Source organism: Haliotis rubra, unplaced genomic scaffold (assembly GCF_003918875.1).
Source record: "Haliotis rubra isolate DU_JTF1 unplaced genomic scaffold, ASM391887v1 Scf191, whole genome shotgun sequence".
Taxonomy (NCBI): Eukaryota; Metazoa; Mollusca; class Gastropoda; order Lepetellida; family Haliotidae; genus Haliotis; species Haliotis rubra.
Window position 1 is genome coordinate 406,695 of NW_025765903.1, and position 26,615 is coordinate 433,309.

Sequence of the window (26,615 nt, forward strand, 5' to 3'; positions counted from 1 at the left end):
AGACCCGAGTTCGAATCCCCACATGGGCACAATGTGTGAAGCCCATTTCTGGTGTCCCCTGCCGTGATGTTGCTGGAATATTGCTAAAAGCGGCGTAAAACCAAATTCAGTCAGTCAGTCTAAAATCAATGTACGGTGCACTTGAGGGGTCAAAATAATCATACAAACAAAGATAATTATGATATGAATATAAATGGCTATATAGGGATTTAAAATCCGAGTGTTGTGATACTTTTTCTCATGTGTGTAGATGATTAGAGCCTTTGGTTATAATTACAGTCTTACTACTATTTATGCAAAGTGTTTTGACATGCCATACAGTAGTTCTTGTATTCAACTTCATCCACATGTCACACAATGGCAACATGAGGGGTAAAAGTCGCAAGTGTGGCGATACTTTTTTCCATGTGTATATATAACTATGCAAAACAATATGAAGAGAACAATGGAAAGCTTGCATTAGGCCAGTCTCTTCTGATTTAACAGAGAAATGTCTGGAATGATACACAATTTAGCCTAGGACAAGTCACATTATGCCAAGTCATCACTGCACCAGAGCGTGGCACTGGAGGTCCGTCATTAGGTCCGTCATCATTTACTCAATGAACAGTAGACGGCTCTATTATTAATGTGAATGCACTGATTAATGTTCAGAGTATTGTCAATGTTAAATGTGTACATGGACAACACTCAATGGGCAATAATGTTGACAGTACATCTGACCTCCCTATTATTACTCTATATATTTGGGGTTTATTCCACCATATGATTTTTTTATAGTTTTTCTTTTTGTTTTCTGTTGAAAAAAGAAACAACAACATATCAAAGAGCATACACCATGTGTAAACTAAACTACTTTGTACCTTCTACATGTACATGTGCATCAGTCTGTTTAAAAAAAGTACATCTACAACAAAAGTGATTTTAAAAAGGTTCAACTTTAATAATATAACTAAATAATCTTCATATAGCTTCTTTCCATGAATATATTAACAAGAATATGAAAGGCCAATGTTCAATATATATATGATTTGTGTTCTACTATCCCTACTATTACATGAAGCACATGATTAAAGTAATCAGTATATAATGGGCTGAAAAGCTCCAGTGTTCAGAATGCACTGACTGGCCTGTTCTCTCCCCTCGATGTTCGGCCCTCCTGAGAGCTGCGACCAGTGCAAGATGACCGGCTACTGTGGGCAGCGTGGTCAGGACTTTTCCGTCCCCCAATCTGTTGCCTGTGAAACGGGGTGGCAGAAGGAGAGCGAGGGCCATTTTTGGGGGAGGGAATGTGTCGGAATGGTCCAGTAACCCACGGACATACAACAAAGGCTTCCTCTTGCTTGTGTGGGGAATAAGCTCGGTACACTTCACGGAAGTTCTCCATCAGTTTGTGTGAGCGGATGCGGTGAGAATAGATTCTGTCCCAGTGGTCCAACCCAGTCTGGACATGGGCTTGCCGTAGACTCTCGTAGTAGTCATCAATGGCCTTGGAAACCTGCAACATGACATGACACCACCGATCATGATATGTGATATGTGCAAGACAACACCTGCAGAGAAACACCAACACCTGCAGCACCTGGGAAAAACACCGACACCTGCAGCAGAGGGAAAGCAGGGAAACACCAACACCTGCAGCAGGGAAACACCAACACCTGCAGCAGGGAAACACCAACACCTGCAGCAGGGAAACACCGACACCTGCAGCAGGGAAACACCGACACCTGCAGCAGGGAAACACCGACACCTGCAGCAGGGAAACACCAACACCTGCAGCAGGGAAACACCAACACCTGCAGCAGGGAAACACCAACACCTGCAGCAGGGAAACACCAACAGATGCAGCATAACAAAACCTGCAGTGTGGTGACCTCAGGACATGGTGACACATGCTGGGGCACAACATGTGCAGTGTGTCAACCACTGCAGACTGACATCATTGCCCTCAATGTCTCAACTTTTCTGTGATTTGGGTCAGGACTTCTGTAATGACGCACCCTGATCGTCTCTCCTTTTCTTTGATATTGGGCAGACCTTTACTGACACAATTTCAAATTCTCACATTTCCATTACATTGGGCAGGTCCTCTATGATATCCCACCCCTCACTGTCTCACCTTTTCTTAGATGTTGGGCAAGTCCTCTATGATATCACACCCCTCAGTGTCTCACCATTTCCCTGATATTGGGCAGGTCCTCTATGATATCACACCCCTCAGTGTCTCACCTTTTCCCCAATGTTGGGCAGAGTCCTCTATGATATCACCCCCAGTGTCTCACCTTTTCCCTGATGTTGGGCAAGTCCTCTATGGTATCTCACCCCCTCTGTCTCACCTTTTCCCCTGATGTTGGGCAAGTCCTCTATGGTATCTCACCCCTCTCTGTCTCACCTTTTCCCCTGATGTTGGGCAGGTCCTCTATGATATCACACCCCCAGTGTCTCACCTTTCCCTGATGTTGGGCAGGTCCTCTATGATATCACACCCCCAGTGTCTCACCTTTTCCCTGATGTTGGGCAAGTCCTCTATGATATCACACCCCTCAGTGTCTCACCTTTTCCCTGATGTTGGGCAAGTCCTCTATGATATCACCCCCCAGTGTCTCACCTTTTTCCTGATGTTGGGCAAGTCCTCTATGATATCCACACCCCTCTCTGTCTCACCTTTTCCCTGATGTTGGGCAAGTCCTCTATGATATCACACCCCTCTCTGTCTCACCTTTTCCCTGATGTTGGGCAAGTCCTCTATGATATCACCCCCAGTGTCTCACCTTTTCCCCAATGTTAGGCAAGTCCTCTATGATATCCACCCCCAGTGTCTCACCTTTTCCCCTGATGTTGGGCAAGTCCTCTATGATATCTCACCCCTCTCTGTCTCACGTTTTCCCTGATGTTGGGCAAGTCCTCTATGGTATCTCACCCCTCTCTGTCTCACCTTTTCCCTGATGTTGGGCAAGTCCTCTATGATATCTCACCCCTCTCTGTCTCACCTTTTCCCCTGATGTTGGGCAAGTCCTCTATGGTATCTCACCCCTCTCTGTCTCACCTTTTCCCTGATGTTGGGCAGGTCCTCTATGGTATCTCACCCCTCTCTGTCTCACCTTTTCCCTGATGTTGGGCAAGTCCTCTATGATATCACACCCCTCAGTGTCTCACCTTTTCCCTGATGTTGGGCAAGTCCTCTATGATATCACACCCCTCAGTGTCTCACCTTTTCCCTGATGTTGGGCAGGTCCTCTATGGTATCACACCCCCAGTGTCTCACCTTTTCCCTGATGTTCGGCAGGTCCTCTATGATATCACACCCCTCTCTGTCTCACCTTTTCCCTGATGTTGGGCAAGTCCTCTATGATATCACACCCCTCAGTGTCTCACCTTTTCCCTGATGTTCGGGCAGGTCCTCTATGATATCACACCCCTCTCTGTCTCACCTTTCCCTGATGTTGGGCAAGTCCTCTATGATATCACACCCCTCAGTGTCTCACCTTTTCCCTGATGTTCAGCAGGTCCTCTATGATATAACACCCTCTCTCTGTCTCACCTTTCCCCTGATGTTGGGCAGGTCCTCTATGATATCACACCCCTCACTGTCTCACCTTTTCCCTGATGTTCGGCAAGTCCTCTATGATATCACACCCCTCAGTGTCTCACCTTTTCCCTGATGTTGGGCAGGTCCTCTATGATATCACACCCCTCAGTGTCTCACCTTTTCCCTGATGTTGGGCAGGTCCTCTATGATATCACACCCCTCAGTGTCTCACCTTTTCCCTGATGTTGGGCAGGTCCTCTATGATATCACACCCCTCACTGTCTCACCTTTTCCCTGATGTTGGGCAAGTCCTCTATGGTAGGTTTGTGATGCTTATACTTGATCTTCAGGGCAGGGAGAGGCACTTTGTCCCTATCTACCCGGAATATTGTCCACCCTTTTGACATCACACGACCTGTACACAGACAACCATTCCTTGAAATACTTCTGATTTGGTTAAACTGACATGTAATCAATCAATGGCTCCTGTAAGTTAAACTGATTCTGCCACAATCACACATCACTAGCCACAGAATAGAAATGATCCTTACAGAACTGTGCTGTTGTAAGGATGGTAATAAAACAGGTTGTACATACCTGGAATTTCACTTGTATTTTGTAAGCTATTTGATTAAGTTTTTTCAATATTCATTACCAGTATGTAAATTAATTTTGGCAAAATTTGGTATAAAATGCTATGGTATGTTCACTTCATTCCCTCCAGACTAACGGGATCGGGTTGTCAGGCTCGCCGACTTGGTTGACACATGTCATTGGTTCCCAATTGCGCAGATCGATGTTCATGCTGTTGATCACTGGATTGTATGGTCCAGACTCGTTTATTTACAGACCGCCGAAATAAAGCTGGAATATTGCTGAGTGTGGCGTAAAACTAAAGTCACTCATTCCCTCCAACACACTTACAACATGTCTTTATCCCATTCCATCATGGCCCATTCTTCCACATACTGTGACAACAACTCACCCCTTAAATGAACCTTAGTTGCCAGAGGATGAGTATAGGAGGTAAATCAGGTATGAAATCCCTAACTTCTGCCAAGAGTTTGTCATTGTAAAAAACAATTATTTGGGGGCGGGAGCTTAAAAACTTTGTCCCAACTAGCAAGAACATCAATTGTATCCGTCTTCTGTTTTACTTCACCTTTGGCGCTTTGGTTTCTTTGACTTCTCTGCTGGTGGTTCCGCCTCGGACAGCAGATTTCGGTTTTGCTGTGGCTGGCCGGGTGGGGCGGGCTGGGGGTGGAGTTGTGTCGTCTGCTACCCGGGGATCTGCTTCCTCCTTGCCTGCCATGTCCTGAACTAAACACAACAAGAATACTCACTTGAGAATATTCACATGGTACGGCTTGAACATTCTACACATGAATGTTCTTTCATTACTCGGACTCCAGACAAGCAAACTCTGGAGCAGTATTCAGGCAGCAAAATCGGGTAGTAGTATATACAATGGGGTTCTGGACCAGGTCCAACAAAGCCTCTACAAAGCCTTATTTGTGAAATAAGGCTTTGGTCGGACCCTTAGCTCTTGCTACCATTACCCCTACTATAAAAAGTTTGGAACGCCAGCGGATACTGAACGCTCAATGTTATACCTCCTCACAACCGCCTCTTAGCCAACTGAGCTACCGGGGATATGGGTGAAGCATGTTGGTTTAACGGGTCTACCCTGGGGCACTATGCCACATTGACCTCAATCAAACAGTTTAACGTGAATCGCCTATAATCTCTTTGGTGTTTGTAATAAAGGCTTGCTGGGCTTTTTCACCGCTTGTTCTATGTACTTTTTTTCGTCCTCACTGATAGCAGACTTACGAGACTTGGATCGAATCTCGTTTCATTTTATTATATTTTGTGAGTTCAGAGAGAATTGAACCGAAACTCCTCCTCTGAGATCTTGTTGTCAGTGAGTGCCGCTGAGAAATACGCCACTTACTGTGTTCAGCTTTGCTTCAGCCAGAACCCTGATCTCGGCTGCGTGTTTCAACGCCTTTACGATGTAGTCTGCGTGGATGCAAACTTAAGCACCAACCCTAACACCCCTGCCACCCCAGCTGTTATTTCAATACCTAGCACTCACGGGGTAGCTACGATGGTAGCTAACAACCCAACACCTGCCGCCCCTAGTCCCATGCTGGCTGCCATAAGGGCAGTGTCAGCCCGTCCGCGATATTGAAAAGCTCTATGGTACTTTTTACATAGTGCTTTCCGTGTAGCGGTCTTGTTCTAGTTGGCGCTTTCACATCACATAACTGTCTCAAAGCGGAACCAATCTACGGTTTCCAGGGTCTTAAGCACTTCCTCCACGACTGGGTATAGACCCAATCTGTTTGCCTATAATATACTTTATAACATATCTTTTAATTGTCTGCTATTTAATTCTTAGCTTGCAGTGTACTTGAGGCTTATAAGTGATAGAAAAGAGTACAGGTAAATATACGAGAGTCTAATAGGCGTGACCTTATTTCCACCAGAACCCCATTGGGCTTACTAAGGTGCTTATAGAACCCGATACGGGTCCAGTTGTATGTGATATGACAACGTTGGTTATTGTGTATGGGGTCCCACTTTATTCCCACCCCAATTACAAAGGATATACTTCTCGCTTTAGGATCTACTAGCTTGAGATATGCTTCTATGAAGAGTGTGGAACCTGGTTTCATAGTACCAAGATCCAGTTAGGGAATCACACCCACCATGTAGTGAATATAACATGTTACCCGTGTGATCCGTTAATAGCTGGACTTTCTTTGGCCCACTACTCGGAATGAAACTCGCAAGTAAGATACCGTTGTTCCTAATTTCAGAGACATAGCCATCTTTGTCTAGTGAGATATAAGGTGCGGCGAGGATCATGTTGATTAACCATTTGGGTTCTTTGTAGTCTGCTAGGGTCATCCGCCTATACACGCTTGTCTTTCAAGTGTAGGACGATGAGCCTTCCTCACCAGGCTGATCGAATCCCTCCGTGTCCCCTAGGGTCGTTAAGCATAGTGTTGGGGTGATGACTGGTCATTGCTATAATACTACTACGATATAGTTTCCAACTGGTTTTCTGATAATAGTTCAGGGGTGAACTTCACCCCCATGAAGTGTATGTTGCCAGGTAGGAAGATCTTGGTTAGTGATATCGTGTCTTCCACGATCACGGTGACACCCTGCAGACTGGTGTTGGAGCCGACACCCACCCGCACGTAAACTGTGCAAACGTGATACTGGTGTCGTTTAAGCCATCCGAAGTTTGACCCCTTCACGATCTCGACATCACCCGTGATTGTTCCCCTAGGTAGACTTTGATGATCAGTGTTGAGTTCGCCGTTAGACTCTCCAGGATGGTGACCACGCCTTCGAATTCAGACACCAACTGCAATGTCACGTTTTGCATTCCCAGTTTACTCGATAGCATGTGGGCTGCCATACTGGCGACTGGGCTGATGACTACGCTTACGCCTCTGAGTCGGGCGTAAGCCACTAGCAGGGTTTCGTTGTTCACGACTTTGTTTAGGTGGTTGTCTTTGTTATCCGTGAACACGAGGGGAGCCGAGCCTAATATTAAGAAACCAGTCGTCTTTATCGGGTAACAACACCCACTTGTCATCTTCAGTGAAGACGAAGCATATATGGTAGTGCTCTCAACATCGTCTAAGTTGAACAGTTTACCCCCTCAACGATGGGTATATTATCCATTTATCATCACCGTGTTGACTAGGGTGTACTTAGTGTTGACGAATCGCTCTTGAGGTATCTACTATATCACCTAGGGCTCCACGGAGGGGACTTCAATGCGTTTGTAAATATTGTTTTCAGTTGCAAGGCGACAATGTACCATCTACTCCGGGAGCGTCGAAACCAGCGTGTGTCCCTCGAGGTCGGAGATCCCCACATTGACACATTTTTCACCCCGGCCCTTGTGCGCTGGTCATTTTATGTGAAGCGTTAAGCTGAGGTATCCTATATTGACGGGATTATGATTTATATCTAACACCGATATTATCAGCTCAGGTATGTTGCCCCGAGCCAACCTCTTATACTGCCAGCGGTGAAAACGACTTCGGTTCTACCGTCGTTGTATTTCTCCGCGCTTTAACCGCACTGCCCTCAGTATAGTGGAAGGGTGCCCACCTTGAATGTTGTCCGTTGTGCTCACCTGGTTGAGATGAATGTACAGCTCTCGGTACGGTACTAGGTCGGGTAACTTCATGCCTGTGGCGGTAGTTGTTGGTTTTATCTCGTCAGGTGACATACCGAGTGTCCTCGCCAATGGCGGCCGAGCCTCAAGGAGTTTCTTCCGTTGTTGATTAACACCACTGTGCCGCTTTGAGTCGCTCATCTTGAGTTCGGCTCCCAGGGTTTGAAGACCTCATCGCTTAGAGAACACACGGTGTAGTAGCCGCCAGTTATCTGGCTGCGAGCTCCACTGACGAACAGCTTATTGTTGCTGGCGTTGATGTAAGTCCATTGCGGTAGGTAGGTGATATCGCAGAGTGCGCGACTCGAGTTGACCGGTATTATTATCGATCGCGTCGTATAGCCAGCTGAACGGCCTCACCGCTCGTTATTCCTGGAAGTGTTATGTACATGTTAGAGTATATATGCTCATTATATAATAGTTTTAAAATGTACTCCCTAGGAGGAGCATCCTCGCAAGGAGTGTCTTACTCCCCTGGAGTGTTTTACCCTAAACTGGACGTAGATTTCTCACCCATGAAGATCGCGGTCGCTGATGGGATGTATTTCGACTCCCAGCTTTTAGATATGTTCGGCCTGTATAAGCTTTCGGTGACTAACGTCAAGGCAGTCCACGCTTGGTTCAACAACCCTATGCAGTTCTGGCAGAATCAACTCAACTTCGCCGTGTGGTGCGCTACAGCGGGTGTGGTGTGGCATTGACCGACACTTTCGGCGTGGGCTTGAGTCAGTCTGTGTTCATGTTTCACGTGTACTACCAGGTCAGACGTATCCTCAAAGAGATCAGCTACCGCCCCACAGGACAAAGCATGGGACGCAAGTAAACAACCAGTACAATAGACGGCCTACCTCTGAACGTATTTGGTAAACGAATTCAACTAAACCCAAGACGGATTACGTATGCCGGGGCGAACCATGGGTTGGGTATTCCATATGATGGGGCGAATTCGAAAGAAGTCAGTGATGATTTACTGAAACGAGATGTACTATGTCAGGACTTTGCTTTGTCGAAGTAATGAATGGAGGGATGCCCGTATGAACTTTAAAGGTGGTGTTGCTTTCACCGTCCAGAAAGTGGAGCAGTCAACCGCAGGACGGTTAGAAAAATGTTCATGCTGGGTTTACTCGCGTCGGTGTCACCAGATTGAACGACTCTATTCAACGCGTCGCGTGTGGCGGCTGTTGGAGTGCGCAGACGCATTAACACGCTTCCAACATCCTCGGTAAGGGACTGCTTACGGCGCCAGAAACAGTTCGTTGTCAACGCTGAGGATGCTATCAATGCTCCAGTTGATCTCCCGAGTGCCATCAAACGCTACCAAGACGTGTTTGGAATACGCCAGGTCGAAAGTCGACTACGCCTTCGACGTGGGGCTGTACATGGCTCTGAGTGATATGCAACTGAGAATAAAGAAAGTAGTGGGCTACAACAACGAAATAGTCATAGCCATGGCGGACCAAAAGTTAAGCGCCAACCTCGATGTCAGCGTCCCCCACGTCCCACCACCCACGAATCGGTGAAACGGGTATAGTGGCACCACCCCCCGAGCCTAGGGTTCAACCAACACCCCTTGTGGGGTGACCCCACACCTGCAGCAGCACATCGACCGTGAAAACAGCCCTGGTGGTAGGTGGGGGTAGCTTTGGGGCTCATTTGGTTAAAAATTCCTTAGCCGCCACGCACACCAGACCCGCCACTGCGGCGGTGGCTGCCCACAGGTTTTGACTGAGCCACGTGGCAGTTTTAGCCAGAGCTCAGCAGCTACGAGACGATGCTACCCAGGATGCCGGGCAGGGCTTCAGCAGCCTTTACCAACCAGTTTAGCCAGGGCCTCCCCGAAGTTTTTTTATCCAGGATTTGACGCTTCCACCACTTGGTGCAGGCGCGGGGTACCGCCCGCAGGTGTTAATGACACGACCAGGGTTGATATGATGAACCCCAATGCAGTCAGAATGCTGGCGATGGTGATCCCTTGCTCCCGAACAGTATCCTCAATCCTGTCAGCTAGCGTGGTGTCCTGGTAGAGGACTTGATCAACAGTTTCCACGCACGGCTGACCTGGGATCGAAGCTGGTCTCGAAGGAGGATGCCGCTTCCAGCCGGTCTTCCTTTCCTTCCAAATTACGATTCGCTCCTCGATGGTGGCTTTCAGAGACTCGCCCCCTCAGCTTCACCGAAGTTTGGTCTTTCATGGGCGATGTGATCGCTCTATCGCATCCAGTTTGGCCGTGTTGTTCCACGAGATGTCCGCTAATGGTTTGCATGGCCATGTCCAGCCCCCGCAGTTCCCGAACGGTAAATTCAACCCGGTAAGGGTTTGTCATGGTAGGTGGCCAACAGCTTTTCAATGTTATCAGTCATGTCTTGATCCGATGTGGCGCTTCTGGACGCCTTGCAGATCTTGAATGGGAAGCTTAGGCCGTATACTCCCATAATCTATGAAGCCTAGTTCATCGCGGATAAAGTCACTCCCATGGCGACTGCTGAGTGTTGATAAGGCAAGCGGTTCTCTAGTGCGCTTATTCATGAGATCGATCTCCGGCTTACCCTTCAGTCGCGAGCGCGTGCCATTGTTATCAACAAAAAACTTGAATAATCTCGCCCCCACGGCTCTACGTAATTTTATCCCTTTTAAACCATCAGAAACCCGGTGACGCCCTGCTTCACGAAGTTCGTTGTCTTCTGCGAGAATGAAGGTTCATTCTAATATGGTGTCATCCTCGAATGCCTGGGCACTATCATCCCACATGTCGTCCATAGGTATGTACTCAGCCATTATTTAGAATTAAAACTTATATATTTCATTTATATAACAATGTACGGTAGAAAACTAGATCCTTTCAGAAGATCAAGAGAGCCTCTAGGGGCCAGAGCCGTCGCCAGTCGGTGACCATCACCAACAATCCCAGCAAGATAGACCAGAATCAAACTCTGCTGGTTAGATTCCCAAACCTTGGCGAGAATGACCTCATTGTACCAGGCACGGTTCGACTGGCGTTCAACCTCACGCTGACCTCCACCAACGACAAACGCCAACTAGTGCGAACGTAGGTCGAGCCATCATCAAGAAAACCACCATCAAGATCAGTGGTAACGAGGTGCTGAGCATCGACGACAGCGGCGCCTTTCACTGCTACGAGGACCTCTGGAAAAGCGAGGGAGGGAGAACGCATCAATGACGTGTACCAAGGTATCAGCAAATCAACCCGGTCAGCGCGATAGGGTATGGCTTCACGCAAGACCAGTTAGACAAGATCAAGGACTGTGAAAAGGCCATCGCCAAGCCGCACGGGAACCGGTTCTGCGTGCGCCGCCGACTTCGAAGTTGCTTCACGGACACGCTACCGCTTTTACCAGGCCGCTGGGTGATAGGCTTGAATCACGAGCTAACGCTTAATCGACTACAGTAAAGTAGATGCGCACGCCAAGCGGTGATGAGGCCAGTTACGCCGCATAGACAACATCTCTCTGGAGTTCGACATGGTCACCAGCCCGGGAGCTGGACAGGCAGGTTCGAAGCCAGTACTCTGGGAAGAGGCCATCCTGTAACGACCGCATACTGAGGCATAGATCAGTCGTATTGTGTGATAAGAGCGACACTGTGTGGAATATCAACCTAAACATGCCGGCGCCGATCGATGAAAGGTATCCTGGTCGTCCCAGTGGAGGATTACGAGCCGCCCGAGGGGGACAGCTGCAGAAGTTTTTCAACCCGAAAGATTGAAAAGGTGGAAGTGACCATAGAGGGCGTGCCCAACCAGTTGTTCAGTCATGGTATGAGACCATACCAGCAGTGGGATGAGATAAAAAGCTACCGGCCATCAAACAACACCCATACATAACCAAAGACCTGGACCTATCCTCCGCGCAGATCGGTGAATACCTGACAACCAAGTACGCCCTATGGTTGGACATGCGATCCACGGATGACGATAAACTGCACGGTAGCGGTCGACAACGGCAGCGAGGGATAAATAATCCAGATTACCAAGAAGGCTCAACCCGCTGGCAAGTTGAAATTATATCTGTACGCTATTATGGACGCGCAACTTAATATAGACAATGGGAGATTCGCGCAAGCCATCTATTGATTTACTTCACACCCACACTGCCATAGTGTGTGGGCAGACTGGCTGTGGGAAGACCGCTTTCATGTTGGATATGTTGGAGGGTACTACAGGGATGTGTTCGACAACATCGTTATCATGTGCCCTACTCTGGGCATGAATAAAACGCATTAACGAAAGACCTTGGGTGATGACGGACCCGACGCATACAAAGTTGACCCAGGGATACGCCTGCAGGACTGGTTGAAAGCTCTTCACGAAATTTAAAGGGAGTCGACACTGTTCATACTGGACGACCGCAGATTAATCAATCGAGATAACAAAAAGAGAGACATGCTATCGCATCTGGCCTTCTCTGGCCGGCACGCAAAATCACAGCGCCTGAAGCTTAACGCAGAAGTTCAACTCGGTGTTGAAAGACCTCAGGAGCAGACGCGATGGTGGCCTTATTTCACTGCAAGGACAGCGATTCGCTCAAGAGTGTTTGAGAGAGAACGATGTGATGAGCAAACATGATAGGGAACGATGTGAAGAAACAGCTCGCTGAAACTAAACACGCTTAAGCTTCGTGCTCAAGACCGATCAACCAGTAGCCTATAGGGTGTTTTAGCTAAGCAAAGCTAAGTAAAAGCTAAGCAAAGCTTAGCAATGCTAAGTAAAACTTAGCTTTTTAACATTAGTAGCTATGGTATTTGAAGTGTTTGTCGTGGTGCAACTTAACCTGCATTTCTCTGTGTTTCATTTATATCGATATATTATATAGTTAAAACTAAAACTTACTTATCACATTATAAGATGGAGTGTGAGGAATTGCTAGAGCAACCGTTGGTGCCAGTGGACGATGACAAGCTTAGAGAAACTGGTGGCGCTATTGTTGGCGGCAAAGCCAAACATTACTTTGGGGAGTACACTCCAGATAAAATTCACAAAATGTCATTCGGAAGAAATCGATAAGCTGTACGCTTAGATAATGAAGTCCCGCTCGGCGCAGAGATGACAAAGACAATAGGATCGGCTATGACCCAGATATACACTGGTATTAAGGCCATACTTCCTTCCCATCCCAGAGCCGACTTTACCTGTGGGAAGACCTTGAGAAAGACCCTTTATCGAACACACCTTGAGCTCTATTAGCTGCGAAGCTGTACCACAAATATGGTATGTTGTTAGCCCCGTGACGGCGGCGATTATCACGGCAAAGCATTGCCAATTTGAGAGGAAAAAATAATAATAATAGTATAGATGGATGCACAGGAGACCCCTTCAGAGGTGACGGTGGAAACCCCACACTTGGGGAAACCCCCAGGAGGTGAACCCAAAGTTGGGGAACCCCAACAACTGGGAAACCCCCAGGAGGTGAACCCCTCCCGAGGTGACAGTCACCAGGCAGAAGAATCCTAAGAGAGTAGCTGCTGGTAAAAAACGGTGGTGTAACCAACATAAAATTATCACGTGACTCACCCGCCCTCGACTCTTGTTGGTTGTATAAGCAACTGCTGCCGTGGCTATCTCATGGTTATATACACGCATACACAGTGAGGGAAACCCTCACAGGGATCCTGGGGAGAGAAACCCTCCCCGCAATTAGAGGTCAACCCACATATCATGTTATAATTTAATATTTTATATCACATACATAATGTCTGAGGGGAAAACGCTCGTCAATCCACGCGATACCACGCCACCGCGGTCGCCAGTCTAGCCAGAGGATACCGGGTTGACCAAAATGGTGCTTAAACAACCAACTATCAAGCTAGATTTCAACCTGCAGGATATGGGTATGCTCATAATGAACCTTGGTATGGCGATGGCTACAAAGGACATCCTAGTAAAACAAGGATACTACCTGAAAATATTATGAAGTAAATATAGGATGGCTACGATTGCCATGATGGTTGGTGGGCTTAGTAAATGCCCTAGCATTTTCCGCGAGTAATTTCCTTTCTCAAAACTAATAGAGTCACACGCCGCTGAAATACAGGAAGAAAGGAAGCCGCACGATCTCGCTTATTGAGAAATTACAGACAGCACAGGCTGAGTACGCCAAAAACGCCTCCAGAGGATCGATTACATTAACGAACAACTCAGGCGTGAGAGCCATGCCGCTCAAACATTCCACGATGTCGAAGGACGCAGCTTAAAGAATACTACTTATTAACTGGTAAACAGTTGCAACCACTCAATAAACCCACACTCGCCTCAGTACTACACACACATCCAAGGGCAAATGGACCGTGAACTGGTCTTTATCGCTGGGTATAGCAGCGACCGACTGCGCTATTTGGTAAACAATTAGACTAAATACTCATATAAGTATGCTAAACATGAGACCTGCTCCATACCGATGTGAATACATACTTATGGGGAAGAAAGAACCCTGTGGTAGGAAATGTAGGACTGAGGGGTACTGTTGTTTCCACATGGGAAGCCTTAACTACGCCGCGTTCTGTGTGTGGTATAGGGGTTAAATGGCACTACTGCCTATGTAAAGCTCACGGGCTTAACGTGAGTCAGACATCACCTCATCTACAGAATAAAAAGGCCTACATAAAAGAACGTAGCGACTTCTCAAGATAGCAGTGTAGTGACCCAATTAGAGATTGTGCACACCTACGTATAGCTATGTTTGTGGAAATTGACCCCCAGGAAAGTATACCCGCATCGAATCTCTGGTCAAAAACATACTCAAAGATGAACTGAACTTATGGGGACGCTTCAGATTTCAGGTCATATTGAAGTGGTATGGATTAAGGAGGGTGGTAAGGTATACTCGCCTTTCACATGTGGGCGGGACATCACGACTCAATACTCAGATACATTGTTTTACAAGTATACAGGAATACATGTACAACTTCAAGGAATACTATATCCAACAGTGTAAGTACTGGATTGAAACGGCCCATCTAGTGATTTTATGATTTTTACCTTTATGGCAGCCCAATTAGAGATTGATATTCTTAGGTGTGTGCAACTATGGGCTACTTACTATCCATGAGCTTAAGCAGGTCGCGAGACAGAGAGGTGTAATTGGTTATTCTCGAATGAGGAAGCCAGCCTTGTTGAGATTACTTAACATACAAGCCCCTCCCACGGTAAAACAATTAAAACCTCAAGCACAAACAGCTTGGGCTCAAGGGTTATTCAAACCTGGGGAGAGCTGGGTTAATCGCATTGTTATCACATGCCCCGTAGGCAAAACCTCCCACTTACAATTAAAAGCCGAGGTACGTGATTTGGGTTTAGGGCGGTATTCCCGCATGAAACCACAGCTTGTAGAACTATTACAGCAGAATAGAGCTATTGACCTACAGTTCATGCGACTGAGCTTGTTGGTAATTATTTGAGAGGCTGGCGCATGCATGTTGATAGGAACATAGACATCACAGATATCAAGCCTCTGATAGCTGATAAAATAAACCAGGAACTAAACAGTCTGGGAAGTATCAAGTTTCAGATCACAGTTAAAATGTCACTCGATAAGCAGCAGATAATGAGAATACCTAGAACGCTACACACACCTGGGGTCCGGGTGGGCTGTAGATAAAATCGATAATGTCTATCTAGACATAGCTAACTACGCGTCGCCAGAGGCGGGGAGGTCATACCTAGACTTACCCTACTATAGGAAAAAACATGCCATGGTCAACGTCAAGAATAGAGGAGACGATTGCCTGAGGGTAGCTATCAGGTCAGCCTTGTTTCCAGCTGACACTCATTCAGACAGGCTTTCTAGCTATCCCCAAGACGATGGGCTCAACTGGGATGGTATAGATGAACCCACCCCCATATCCCAGATAACTAAAATAGAAAAACAGAATAATCTAGCTATAAATGTCTTTGGGCATGAAGGTAACACAACAATAGTACACAGGGTCAGTCCGTTGGGGAACCCCAACTGGGGACAGGGGAACCCCTCGCTATCAATATATTCATGATTCAGCGAGGGTGACAAGTACCACTACACATGGATAAAACACTTTAGCAGGCTGTTGTATGACCAATCGGCACACAGAGAAAAGACCCACTTCGCGGCGTTGCCTACATGGCTTCACACGAGCTGATTTATTAGAATCCCACGGGAGGATTGCCAAGGTGTGGGGCAGACGGCCATCACGAAGCTGACATGCCTAAGGAAGGTGACAATATCCTAAAATTCGGTAACCACAAGAACCAAATGTCTGTGCCTTATATCATATACCGACTTTGAAGCCTTGGTCAAACCTGTTGAGGCTACGCCCGGGTTGTTGGGGATACTCCCAATACTCTCCCGACAGGTGAGAGCTTCACACAGAAAACACAAGAGCATGAAGCCTGTGGGTTTGGATCACGTGGTCGTCCGTTGTGATGGGAAAACAAAGCTCCCGCGCAGTGTACAGGGGTCCTGGCACGGCTGAAAGGTTTCTAAAGTGTTTTGCGGGAGGAAGAAAAAAATTATTAGGAATGCGCTGTATAGAGTCGGCTCCCATGCGTATGACCAAAGCCGACAGGCTAGCTTATGGCTGTAGCACTAACTGCCACGTGTGACTCACCACTGAATGGTGATTCCGTGAGAGATCACTGCCACGTAACCGGTAAGTATAGAGCAGCTCACACAGCGTGTGTAACCTCAAGCTTAGAATCATCCCTAAGACAATAAACATCCCTGTGGTCTTTCACAACTTGAGAGGGTACGACTCTCACTTAATCATGCAGGCCATCGCGAAAATCGATAGGTAATATAACGTGCATCCCCAACAACATGGAGAGATACATCTCCTTCAGCTTGAACGGCCTTAGGTTCATTGACTCGGTTCAGTTCCTACTGTCGTCACTTTCGACAGTCTGGTCCGGTCAAGAGCCAACAATACCTTCCCTATTACCGATCGATACACAGGCGCCGAGACTAGACCCCTGCTGATGAGGAAGGGTGTGTACCCTATGAGTACATGGATGGTTGGGCCAAGTTCGCCGACACCAGACTACCCCCATCAGAGAATTTTACAGCAATCTGACCGACTCGGAAATATCCCAAGATGATTACTCACACGCTATTAATGTATGGAATAAACTAGGTTGTAAGAATCTAGGTGACTATCACGACCTGTACTTGAGGACAGATGTACTGCTGTTAGCCGGCGTGTTTGAGACGTTTAGGCAGACATGTTTCAAGCAGTATAAACTTCGACCCGCGTGGTATTACACCATCTGTCGTGGGATGCCTTGTTGAAAAAAGACCGGAGTTAAGTTGGAATTGCTCACCGATTACGACATGCACCTATTCATTGAGAAAGGCTTGCGGCGGGATCTCCATGGCAACCAAAGCGATACGCCGAAAAGCAAATAATCAATACGTGAAGGGCTCACGACCCGAGCAAGCCAACCACTCACATCCTCTACCTCGATGCCAACAACCTGTACGGGTGGGCCATGAGCCAGTATCTACCCACAGGGGGATTCGAATGGGCGTCACAGGAGGTCGATGTTATGAGCATCGCACCAGATTCGAACAAAGGTTATATCCTCGAGGTTGACTTGGAATACCCCAAGGCATTACACACATCACACAACAGCTACCCCTGGCCCCGAAGTATGAGGGTTAACCCAGACTGGATGTCTGAGTACCAACATAACTTATTAGGTGGGCGGGTGGCAGGCGTTGAAAACTTCGTGCCCAACTTAATGAATAAGACTAAGTACATCGTTCACAGACCTCCGAAAGCTTGCCACCAGTGACTTTGAGAAAAATCTCTATAAGCTCATGAACAACTCGGTGTTTGGTAAGACTATGGAGAACCTGAGGAAACGCGTGACCGTGAAGCTGGTTCGGTCGAATGAGGAAGACAAGCTCAGGAGACTGATAGCCAGTCCGGCATTCAACCGTAGCAAGATATTCAACATATTACTACAACGAGCTTAAGAAACAGTACGACGACAGGTGTGAAGTGCTGTACACTGACACCGGATTCCCTGCTGATGGAGATTCAAGCGGAGGGCGTGTAATGAGGACATGAAAAACGCCTCGATTTGTATGACACCAGCGACTACCCCAAGGACCATGCCATACACAGCACGGTAAATAAAAAGGTCCTAGGTAAGATGAAGGACGAGTGTGCTGGCACGCCCATAGCCGAGTACATAGGTTTGAGGCCTAAGATGTACTCCATACTGAAGGCCGACAATGGTGAGATCCGAAGGCTAAGGGTGTTAAGAAGTACGTGGTTAAACAACACATCAAACACGCCAGATTCAAAGGAAGCCCTGTTCAAGACCCGTACCTTTAGACATAAAATGAACACACTTAGAAGTGATGGGCATAAGATATCTGGACTGACTATAAACAAGACGCGTCCCTGTCGCCGATGGACACTAAGCGTTGGATAGCTATTGATGGGATAAACACGCATCGCAGCGTCACGGGCATGAGAAAATGAACCAAGGACATAGGTATATATATGTCACGGAACCAGAGAAAGTTTGAGGCTATTTACTATAGCCCGTGGGTACTGGAAAGGAGCTAGCTGTACATAAGCTGGCTAAAATGGCGAAAGTACCCGAGGGAGGCCAAAGCGTGGCTTGAAAAACAAGCCCTATGGCAGATCTATTTACCGCACCACGCTCACGTGCCTAGAAGGAAGTTTGGTATTAACATACCTAATAGCATTCACCAGGCCGACCTCCTATTCCTACCCTACCCGCGACAAGAGGTACAAGTATGCCTTAACCGTAGTGCACGTGCGTAGCCAGTCGCTACAAAGGAAGCCGAACCCTTGACCCATGAAAAGATTCTGCCCAGGTAGCCAGGAGGATTCGAGCGTATATACAAACGCAGGTCCGCTGGCGTGGCCAACAGAGCTGCAAGTTGACCCGGGGCGGGAGTTCATGGGTGTCGTGTCACAACTGCTAGCCAAACACGGCCGGAGCCCATCGCAGCCAAGCCATAGTTGAGAGATTTAACATGCTAGGGAGATGGCCAACCGGGAAGCGATCGACTGAATGGGTCGCGAGGTTGCCTAAGGTGGTGTCGGCAATCAACCATGAAGTCACCCGTCTCACCGCAAGAAACCGGCAGACGCTTATCAAACTAAAATCAATAGTGGCAGAGTCGGCTGCTCCATTGCGGTGGAAAGAGAAACAGATACCAGATAGGGCCCTAGTGAGGTATCTATATCAGCCGGGGAACACGAGGGTGATAGTCGTGAAGCGAGCCACTGACCCAATATGGTCAGTCAAAACTTACAACATAGATAAAGTGGACATCAAAGCAGACGAGCCTAACTTGTACTACTTGAGGGATGGGCCAGGCAGAGGACTCGTTAGACAGGAATTATTGATCGTACCGCATGCGGCACAATGTTACCTCCAGTCAACCGCGGCATAGCGGCACGTGGAGCGATGATGCAATCCCAGGATAGACCCGTTAAACTGACATACTTCAGCCAAGTCCCCGTAGCTCAGTCGGTTAAGTGGTGCGGACATGTGGAGTTCGTATCCGGCTGGCGTCTCAAACTTTTTTATAGTAGGGGTAATGATAGCTGGATCAAGGGTCCGCCAAAGCCTTTATTTCACAAATAAGGCTTTGCAGAGGCTTTTGTTGGACCTGGTCCAAAACCCCCATTCCCTATACTACTCGGGTTGGTGTGTTCATGAACTGTGCCAGGATCAACCAGGTTTCAAAGCAAGGGACAAATCCAATCCCAAGGGTAGCAATGAAACACTGAGACAGCCTGGTCATGCATTGTAATGGTACATGTACTCATTTCAGTGGGGGCACTGGGGTGGCCCAGTAGTTAAGGTGTTCGCTCGTCAGGACGATGAAGAAGTCACACACATCAGAGTTTGGTCATGACACATGTCACATGTAGGTCACATACATGACACACTCCAGAGGTAGGTCATATTACATGAGGGGCAGTGAGGTAGCCTAATGGTTAAAGCATTGGCTCGTCACACCAAAGGCCCGGGTTTGATTCCCCACATGGGTACAATGTGTGAAGCCCATTTCTGGTGTCCCCCCACCGTGATATTGCTGGAATATTGCTAAAAGTGGCGTAAAACTAAACTCACTCACTCATTCACCCATTTCAGTGGGGTTTTCCACATAGCATGATCAATGCATTGGAGGGTATATCCACCCGATGTCAATTCCTCAAATTAAATAAAAACCCATCCCAACCATCCACTATCCATTCCTACTCTGAGTCACCTCTTCTCCCCCACCCACACTCTTACCAATTTTGTCTCGCATCGCTAATATCTTGTTGAGGTCTGGCAACTTGGACATGATGCTCCCTCTCTCTGACAGCATTCGAAAAGATTCCTGTGGAAGAAATATAACACATTGACATCCTTCAAGAACATGGCAGTTTATTACTTGTTATCATTGTTACTATTCATGCAAGATCCAATACAGTATGTGAGAATTATACATGCAGACAGGTAAGAAATGGGCAATACGACCGTCGCAGAGAATATGTATAAAATAACAAATTTGGAAGCGACACCATTGCCATTTTGTTGACCACATGAAACCTGATTTGGCCTTCAAGAAATAATACATGAAAGGGTAAGGTACACTACCCTCACAACAAAGATGGATGATGGTGGTGTACAAGTAAGCCATGACATGGTGAAATGCTGTGGAGATGTAAGTGTAACCCACCCTCAGGTCATTATCAAAGGTGACGTTAGGCTGGGGGGTGTCCTGGAGTTTGGTGCGTAGTCCGGACCATCCAACCTTCTTTTGATCTGAGGTCATACTGCCCTTCACATCCTGGCTGCCATGAGCTGGCAAAGGCCCAGCACTGGGGATGCAGATAGTGGGCTGCATTGCCATTTGCTTCATAAGACTCATCTGGGTTGTGACTGGGGTTGTGTCACTGCATGCTGCTGGTGCTGTTGTTGCTGTTGCTGCAGGAAGCCCTGGCTTCCTCCGTGGCCTGATTGCCTTCCTGACCGCCCTCCTCCCTCCCTCCTTGACCACCAGTTGTAGTGGCTTAGCGTACGGAGAGTCCTGCTGTTTCATGCTCTTCTGCATCCTCTTCATCTCCATGGCCAGTTGGCGGTCAGTTAGCCCGATAAGCCGTGCACCTGCTGTGTAGTGACTCAACACATGGGGCTGGTTGACCCGAGCCAGATGTGCCTTCTGGATGGTCTCCAAGGTGCGCTTCAGATGAAATTCTGTGATGGCAGTGTAGAACAGCCGCTGGCGCTTGGTGAGGGCCTTCCTACGTCCGGAACCCTCCTCACCATCTGTAGGTAACATCCACATACATATTCATATGTATAAAGAATGTATCAAATATTTATCTCTTAGTACAATGAAACTTACCATTGCCCTAAATACTTGTCTACAAATTTGCACTACAACTACGACAATGATGCTCTGTCCTATGACAATAACTCGGTTTTCTCATTATGAAAACTCATGGTCTTGTCCAGTTTACCTGTTTTGATGACAGCCGAATTTCTATCTGGCCCTGTTCCCCAGTAACTAGGATATTTCACTATGTCCATGGTCCCTTAACTCTGTTACTAGGACAACTGACTATGTCCCTTGACCTGTTCCCCTGTTTTCATGACAACTCACAATCTCCATGGTCCCTTAACCCTGTTACTAGGACAACTGACTATATCCCTTGACTTGTTCCCCTGCAACTGACTATGTCCATTCAAGTAACCCTGTTACTAGACTGACTATATCTGTTCCCCCTGTTTTCATGGCAACTCACAATCTCCATGGCCAAGTAACCCTGTTACTAGGGCAACTGACTATGTCCCTTGACCTGTTCCCCACAATTTCATGGCAACTCATAATCTCCATGGCCAAGTAACCCTGTAACTAGGGCAACTGACTATTTCCCTTGACCTGTTCCCCTGTAACTAGGATAACTGACTACATCCTATTCATGTTCCATCATTGGGGACCATTCATAATTTATGGCTAGATGGGGTGGGGAGGGTGGGTGGGGTAAATGATGATTTTAAGGGTGTGTGTGTGTGTGTGTGTGTTTGGGTTTGTCACCCATTTTGTTCCTGGCGAGCTAGGTCGGTCATCAATTTTGTACACACGCGTTCTGGGGTCACCCATTTTGTTCTGGCGAGCTAGGGGTCATCAATTTTGTACACACGCATTGGGGGTGTGTGGGTTGTCATAAATTATGCTTAGAAATTATGGTAAGGGAAGGGGGGTCATTGATTTTGTACATGACATGCATGGGGTTCACTTATTTTGTACATAAATTTTAGGGGGGGTCATTCACATTGTACATGCTTCTCCATAAAAATCATCATCACCTCCCCTAGCCATATATTATGAACGGTCCCTTACTGTGACAACTTGCCATGTCCCCATCACCATGATAACTCACCAGTTTCTTGGTCACCTTGGTGACTGATGTGAAAAAGGAATTCCTCAAAATCAATTTCTCCGTTGCCATCCTTGTCGAGGTTTCGCAGCACATCCTCCACCTCATGCCGTGTGATCTCACTGTCCACGCGTCGCAGCCCTTCGTACAGACTGTCAGCATTCAACGTCCCGGTGTGGCTCGAATCCAGCATATCGAATACCTGGGTCATACAACAGAAGATGTCACCCTGTCTCTGTGTATTCCACACATCAGTGGGAGATGATTCAATGTTTCTAATGTACAGAAAAGTCAACACCTTGAATGTAACGATATCGGGAACAAACCAACTGTTTCAATTCACCTCACCTCCGTGAATGCACTGGCATGGGAGACAACTCACCTTGAAGGCACTGACATTGGAGACAACTCATCTCCTTGAAAGCACTGGCATGGGAGACAACTCATCTCCTTGAATGCACTGACATGGGAGACAACTCACCTCCATGAATGCACTGGCATGGGAGACAACTCACCTTGAAGGCACTGACATTGGAGACAACTCATCTCCTTGAAAGCACTGGCATGGGAGACAACTCATCTCTTTGAAGGCACTGACAACTCACCTCCATGAATGCATTGCCATGGGAGACAACTCACCTTTAATGCACTGACATGGGAGACAACTCATCTCCTTGAAGGCACTGGCATGGGAGACAACTCACTTCCATGAATGCATTGCCATGGGAGACAACTCACCTTGAAGGCACTGGCATGGGAGACAACTCATTTCCATGAATGCATTGCCATGGGAGACAACTCACCTCCATTGAATGCACTGACATGGGAGACAACTCATCTCCTTGAAGACACTGACATGGGAGACCACTCACTTCCATGAATGCATTGCCATGGGAGACAACTCACCTCCATTAATGCACTGACATGGGAGACAACTCATCTCTTTGAAGGCACTGGCATGGGAGACAACTCACTTTCATGAATGCATTATCATGGGAGACAACTCACCTTGAAGGCACTGACATGGGGAGACACACCATGGGGAGACCACTCACCTTCCATGAATGCACTGACATGGGAGACAACACATCTCTTTGAAGGCACTGGCATGGGAGACAACTCACTTTCATGAATGCATTATCATTGGAGACAACTCACCTTGAAGGCACTGACATGGGTGAAAACTCATTTCCATGAATGCACTGACTTCGGAGACAACTCACTCACCTTGAAGGCACTGACATGGGAGACAACTCACCTTCATTAATGCACTGACATGGGAGACAACTCACCTTGAAGGCACTGATATGGGAGACAACTCACCTCCTTGAAGGCACTGACATGGTCGTCACTGAGATCCTCGTACCAGTCTGGTCTTTGCTCATCACCAACTGACTTTCGACTTGCTGAAATTTGTAAAGCAGCTTTTGGAGATATTTCATTTTAGCGACATCCCCAATAGCTAAAGATGAGTGTCCATGATTGTGCCTATTTTCTCACAACCATTTGCACCACCTCCCTTTTATCCAAAACACCAATCCACCTTTCCACGTGGCAACTATCTTCTTGTTGAAAACCCTCTCTCTGGCAAACCCTCCCCATCACCCCATCTTGAAAGCTGCCCCCTTTCTGACAGCCACCCCTTTACTTACTACCACCTGACAGACAGTCCTTCTTTTCCCTAACAACGACCATCTTGCTGACAACCATCCCTTCTCTGACAGGCATTTGTATCTCCTAGACAACCACTCTCACTACTCTCACCCTGACAAACATCTCCATCTCCTTGACAACCACCCTCCATGACAACCACCTTCGCCCTGACAACCATCCTCCATTACAACAACCTTCGCTCTGACAACCACCCTCCATGACAACCACCTTATCCCTGACAATCACCTACATGACAAGCACCTTCGCCTTGACAACCACCCTCCATGACAACCACCTTGTCCATGACAAGCACCTTCTCCCTGACAACCACCCTCCATGACAACCATCTTGTCCCTGACAACCACCTTCTCCCTGACAATCACCTACATGACAAGCACCTTCTCCATGACAATCACCCTCCATGACAACCACCTTGTCCCTTCCATGTCAATCATCCTCCATGACAACAACCACCCGAGTCAGAAGATGCTTATCCCTGCTCTCACCTGTCTTCTCAAGGCTTGAGGTGGACACCTGTCTAGAATTCCCCTGGGAAATACCAGCTTTGTCTTCATTGCTCTGGTGATGTGTGAACGACTGTAACACCAACATCAATTGTTAGGAAAAACGCCATGAGTAATTTTATTCAGAAATATAATTTTGGTCCATTTTACAACGATATTATGATCATTAAAACATTGTCTAATCCGGCACCTGTCTATTTGTGTTTCCTTCACGACTTTCCGGTCCCAACAAGCAATTTTAACTGCAATTAACACTGTTCTAAACTGGCATGGGTATGAGCAGTCCAATCAAGGACCCATCATCCAATACACGCACTAATTAATCCTCTTGGCACACTAGACAATCAGGACGTAGTGATTGCGCGATGAATCAAACGCTCTAAGCCGGCATGGGTATGAGCAGTCCAATCAGGGTCCCTTAATCCAATACACTCCTCTCGGTACTCTAGATTGAGAGATTGACAAGTGTAAATGGCAGCCATGTTGGAAAATGATCGTCACTGTCTAATCCGGCACCCTGTCTAAACTGGCATGTTATTTTGGTCCCCTGGGGTGCTGGTTTTGACAGGTTTCACTGTACATGTTTTGAGGTCTCCTAGCTGAAATAAAATTCTTCAGTTCCTTGAGTAGCTTTTTAATTATACATACATTCCTGAACTGAGTATTCATGCTAAAACAGATAGATTTCCTGTAGATATGTATTCTATGACCACTTCAATGGAAACACATATACATAAAAATAATTCAAAAGTTTCATATTGAACTGAAATCTGTCCAAGTCAACAAAGTCAACAGCTCAAATTGTAATTTTCATCTGAAAATGAACAGCATCAGTAGTTAAAGCACACGAACTTCAAGAATTATCTTGCCAGTTAAAAAATTCATTTTTGTGTACTAGAGTTGAACCTCATGCAATACTCATGTGCATATTTCTGTGTTTTAAAAAAAAAGTATATTTGAGGATGTCATAATTAAAAACAATTAAAATATGCACAACAAAACTGTATGCATTTAGTGCACATACCTTCAATTCCAACACATCACTCCTGTATTTTATGGTTTTTTACCTCTTTGGACAATGGCAAAAATAGTAAAAATATCATTAGGCGAGTGTTCTTTGTGATTATTTGTGATTCCAATGAAAAAGTTTTAAAACACAATTCAGCAAATAAAGATTGAAGTATCCAGATGAATTACCCTAACTATATGTATGATGTTTTTTTAACTGGTTAAGATTACTTTTATTTATTATTGAAAGGTACATTAATACAAACATGATGAATGTATGTTACAATTCATGTCTTTTGTGTGATTTTTGGTAACAAAAAGAGATGAAATGGTCCAAAATGAATTCCATCGCAGTGTTGTGGAAACTGAAAATTTGCATTAATAAAAAAAAATTGCACAAAGACTACACAATTGTAATATAAGTTTAGAATATTGTAAGAACAGATATAAAATGAAAGGTCCAGGTTTTTACTATCAAAAGTTGTTAAGCAATATTCCTGATCCTTGGGAAAATGACATTACAAGTGGATCATTACATTTAAGTCAACCAAGCATCAACAAGTTTTTTGTGTTAATTTTATTTGTATAAAAACTCTAAATGTTATTTGAATAAAAAACCCTCTCAAATTATTGAAGACACCTAAATACTTTGCTTTCCGCATCAGTGATGTTGGTATTAATTAGAAAAGAATTTAATTGACTTGACATAACAGGACTTATGAAGTAACAAATTTAAATAAAAGGTAATTTAAAAAATAAATCGTCAAAATCCAAATCAATAGCTAGTCACTCACTATGTTTGAACGAATCACATAGACTACAAAAAGACTATCACTTAATGATTTAGAATAATGCATTGATCTATGTTGTACTTGTATTTATGTTGCATCCACAACACAAGAACAAAACATGCTTTCATCTGGCAGTTTATTTTTATAATACAAAAAACATATTTTTTTCGGGACATTTTGTGTGTGTTTGGTCTGAAAAAACACCCCAGTTTCTGATAGAAATGTACAGTACAGTACCTTTTCAGTTTGGGAGTTAACTTCTTCAGAATAGATGTGGCATCAACAGCCTCTTTCGCTGTAGAAGATGACGGCCTATCTTTGTCGTCTTTTTTCTTCATCTTGTAAAATCTACACCGGGCTAACTGTCGACATGTGGAAGTGTGAAGTTCTCATCAAGTCATCACATTCCACTTGACAGCGACCTGTCCGGTCAATCATCGCCTTTGCACGTGTGTAAGTTTACATCTGTGACGTCACACAGAGGTCAAAGGCG

General features: G+C 46.3%; 2 protein-coding genes across 2 annotated transcripts in view; one reads left to right on the forward strand and one right to left on the reverse strand.

Annotated features, from left to right (window-relative positions):
* LOC124274466 overlaps positions 1-14,653 on the forward strand; it is a 30,165-nt gene extending 15,512 nt beyond the window's left edge. The window contains exon 11 of the mRNA XM_046709827.1: positions 14,641-14,653. The gene's annotated coding sequence lies outside the window, so the exon portion shown is untranslated. The remainder of the gene's footprint in view (positions 1-14,640) is intronic.
* Positions 923-26,586, reverse strand: LOC124274467. Its single transcript, XM_046709828.1, has 10 exons — positions 26,361-26,586; positions 24,306-24,398; positions 23,470-23,552; positions 22,150-22,348; positions 20,442-21,031; positions 20,012-20,099; positions 4,692-4,849; positions 4,515-4,527; positions 3,817-3,944; positions 923-1,498 (listed from the first exon to the last, which is right to left on the reverse strand). The coding sequence occupies exons 1-10, from the start codon at positions 26,458-26,460 to the stop codon at positions 1,112-1,114; spliced, it is 1,839 nt and encodes a 612-aa protein (XP_046565784.1). The 5' UTR covers positions 26,461-26,586; the 3' UTR covers positions 923-1,111.
* Between the last annotated feature and the right edge of the window lie 29 nt (positions 26,587-26,615).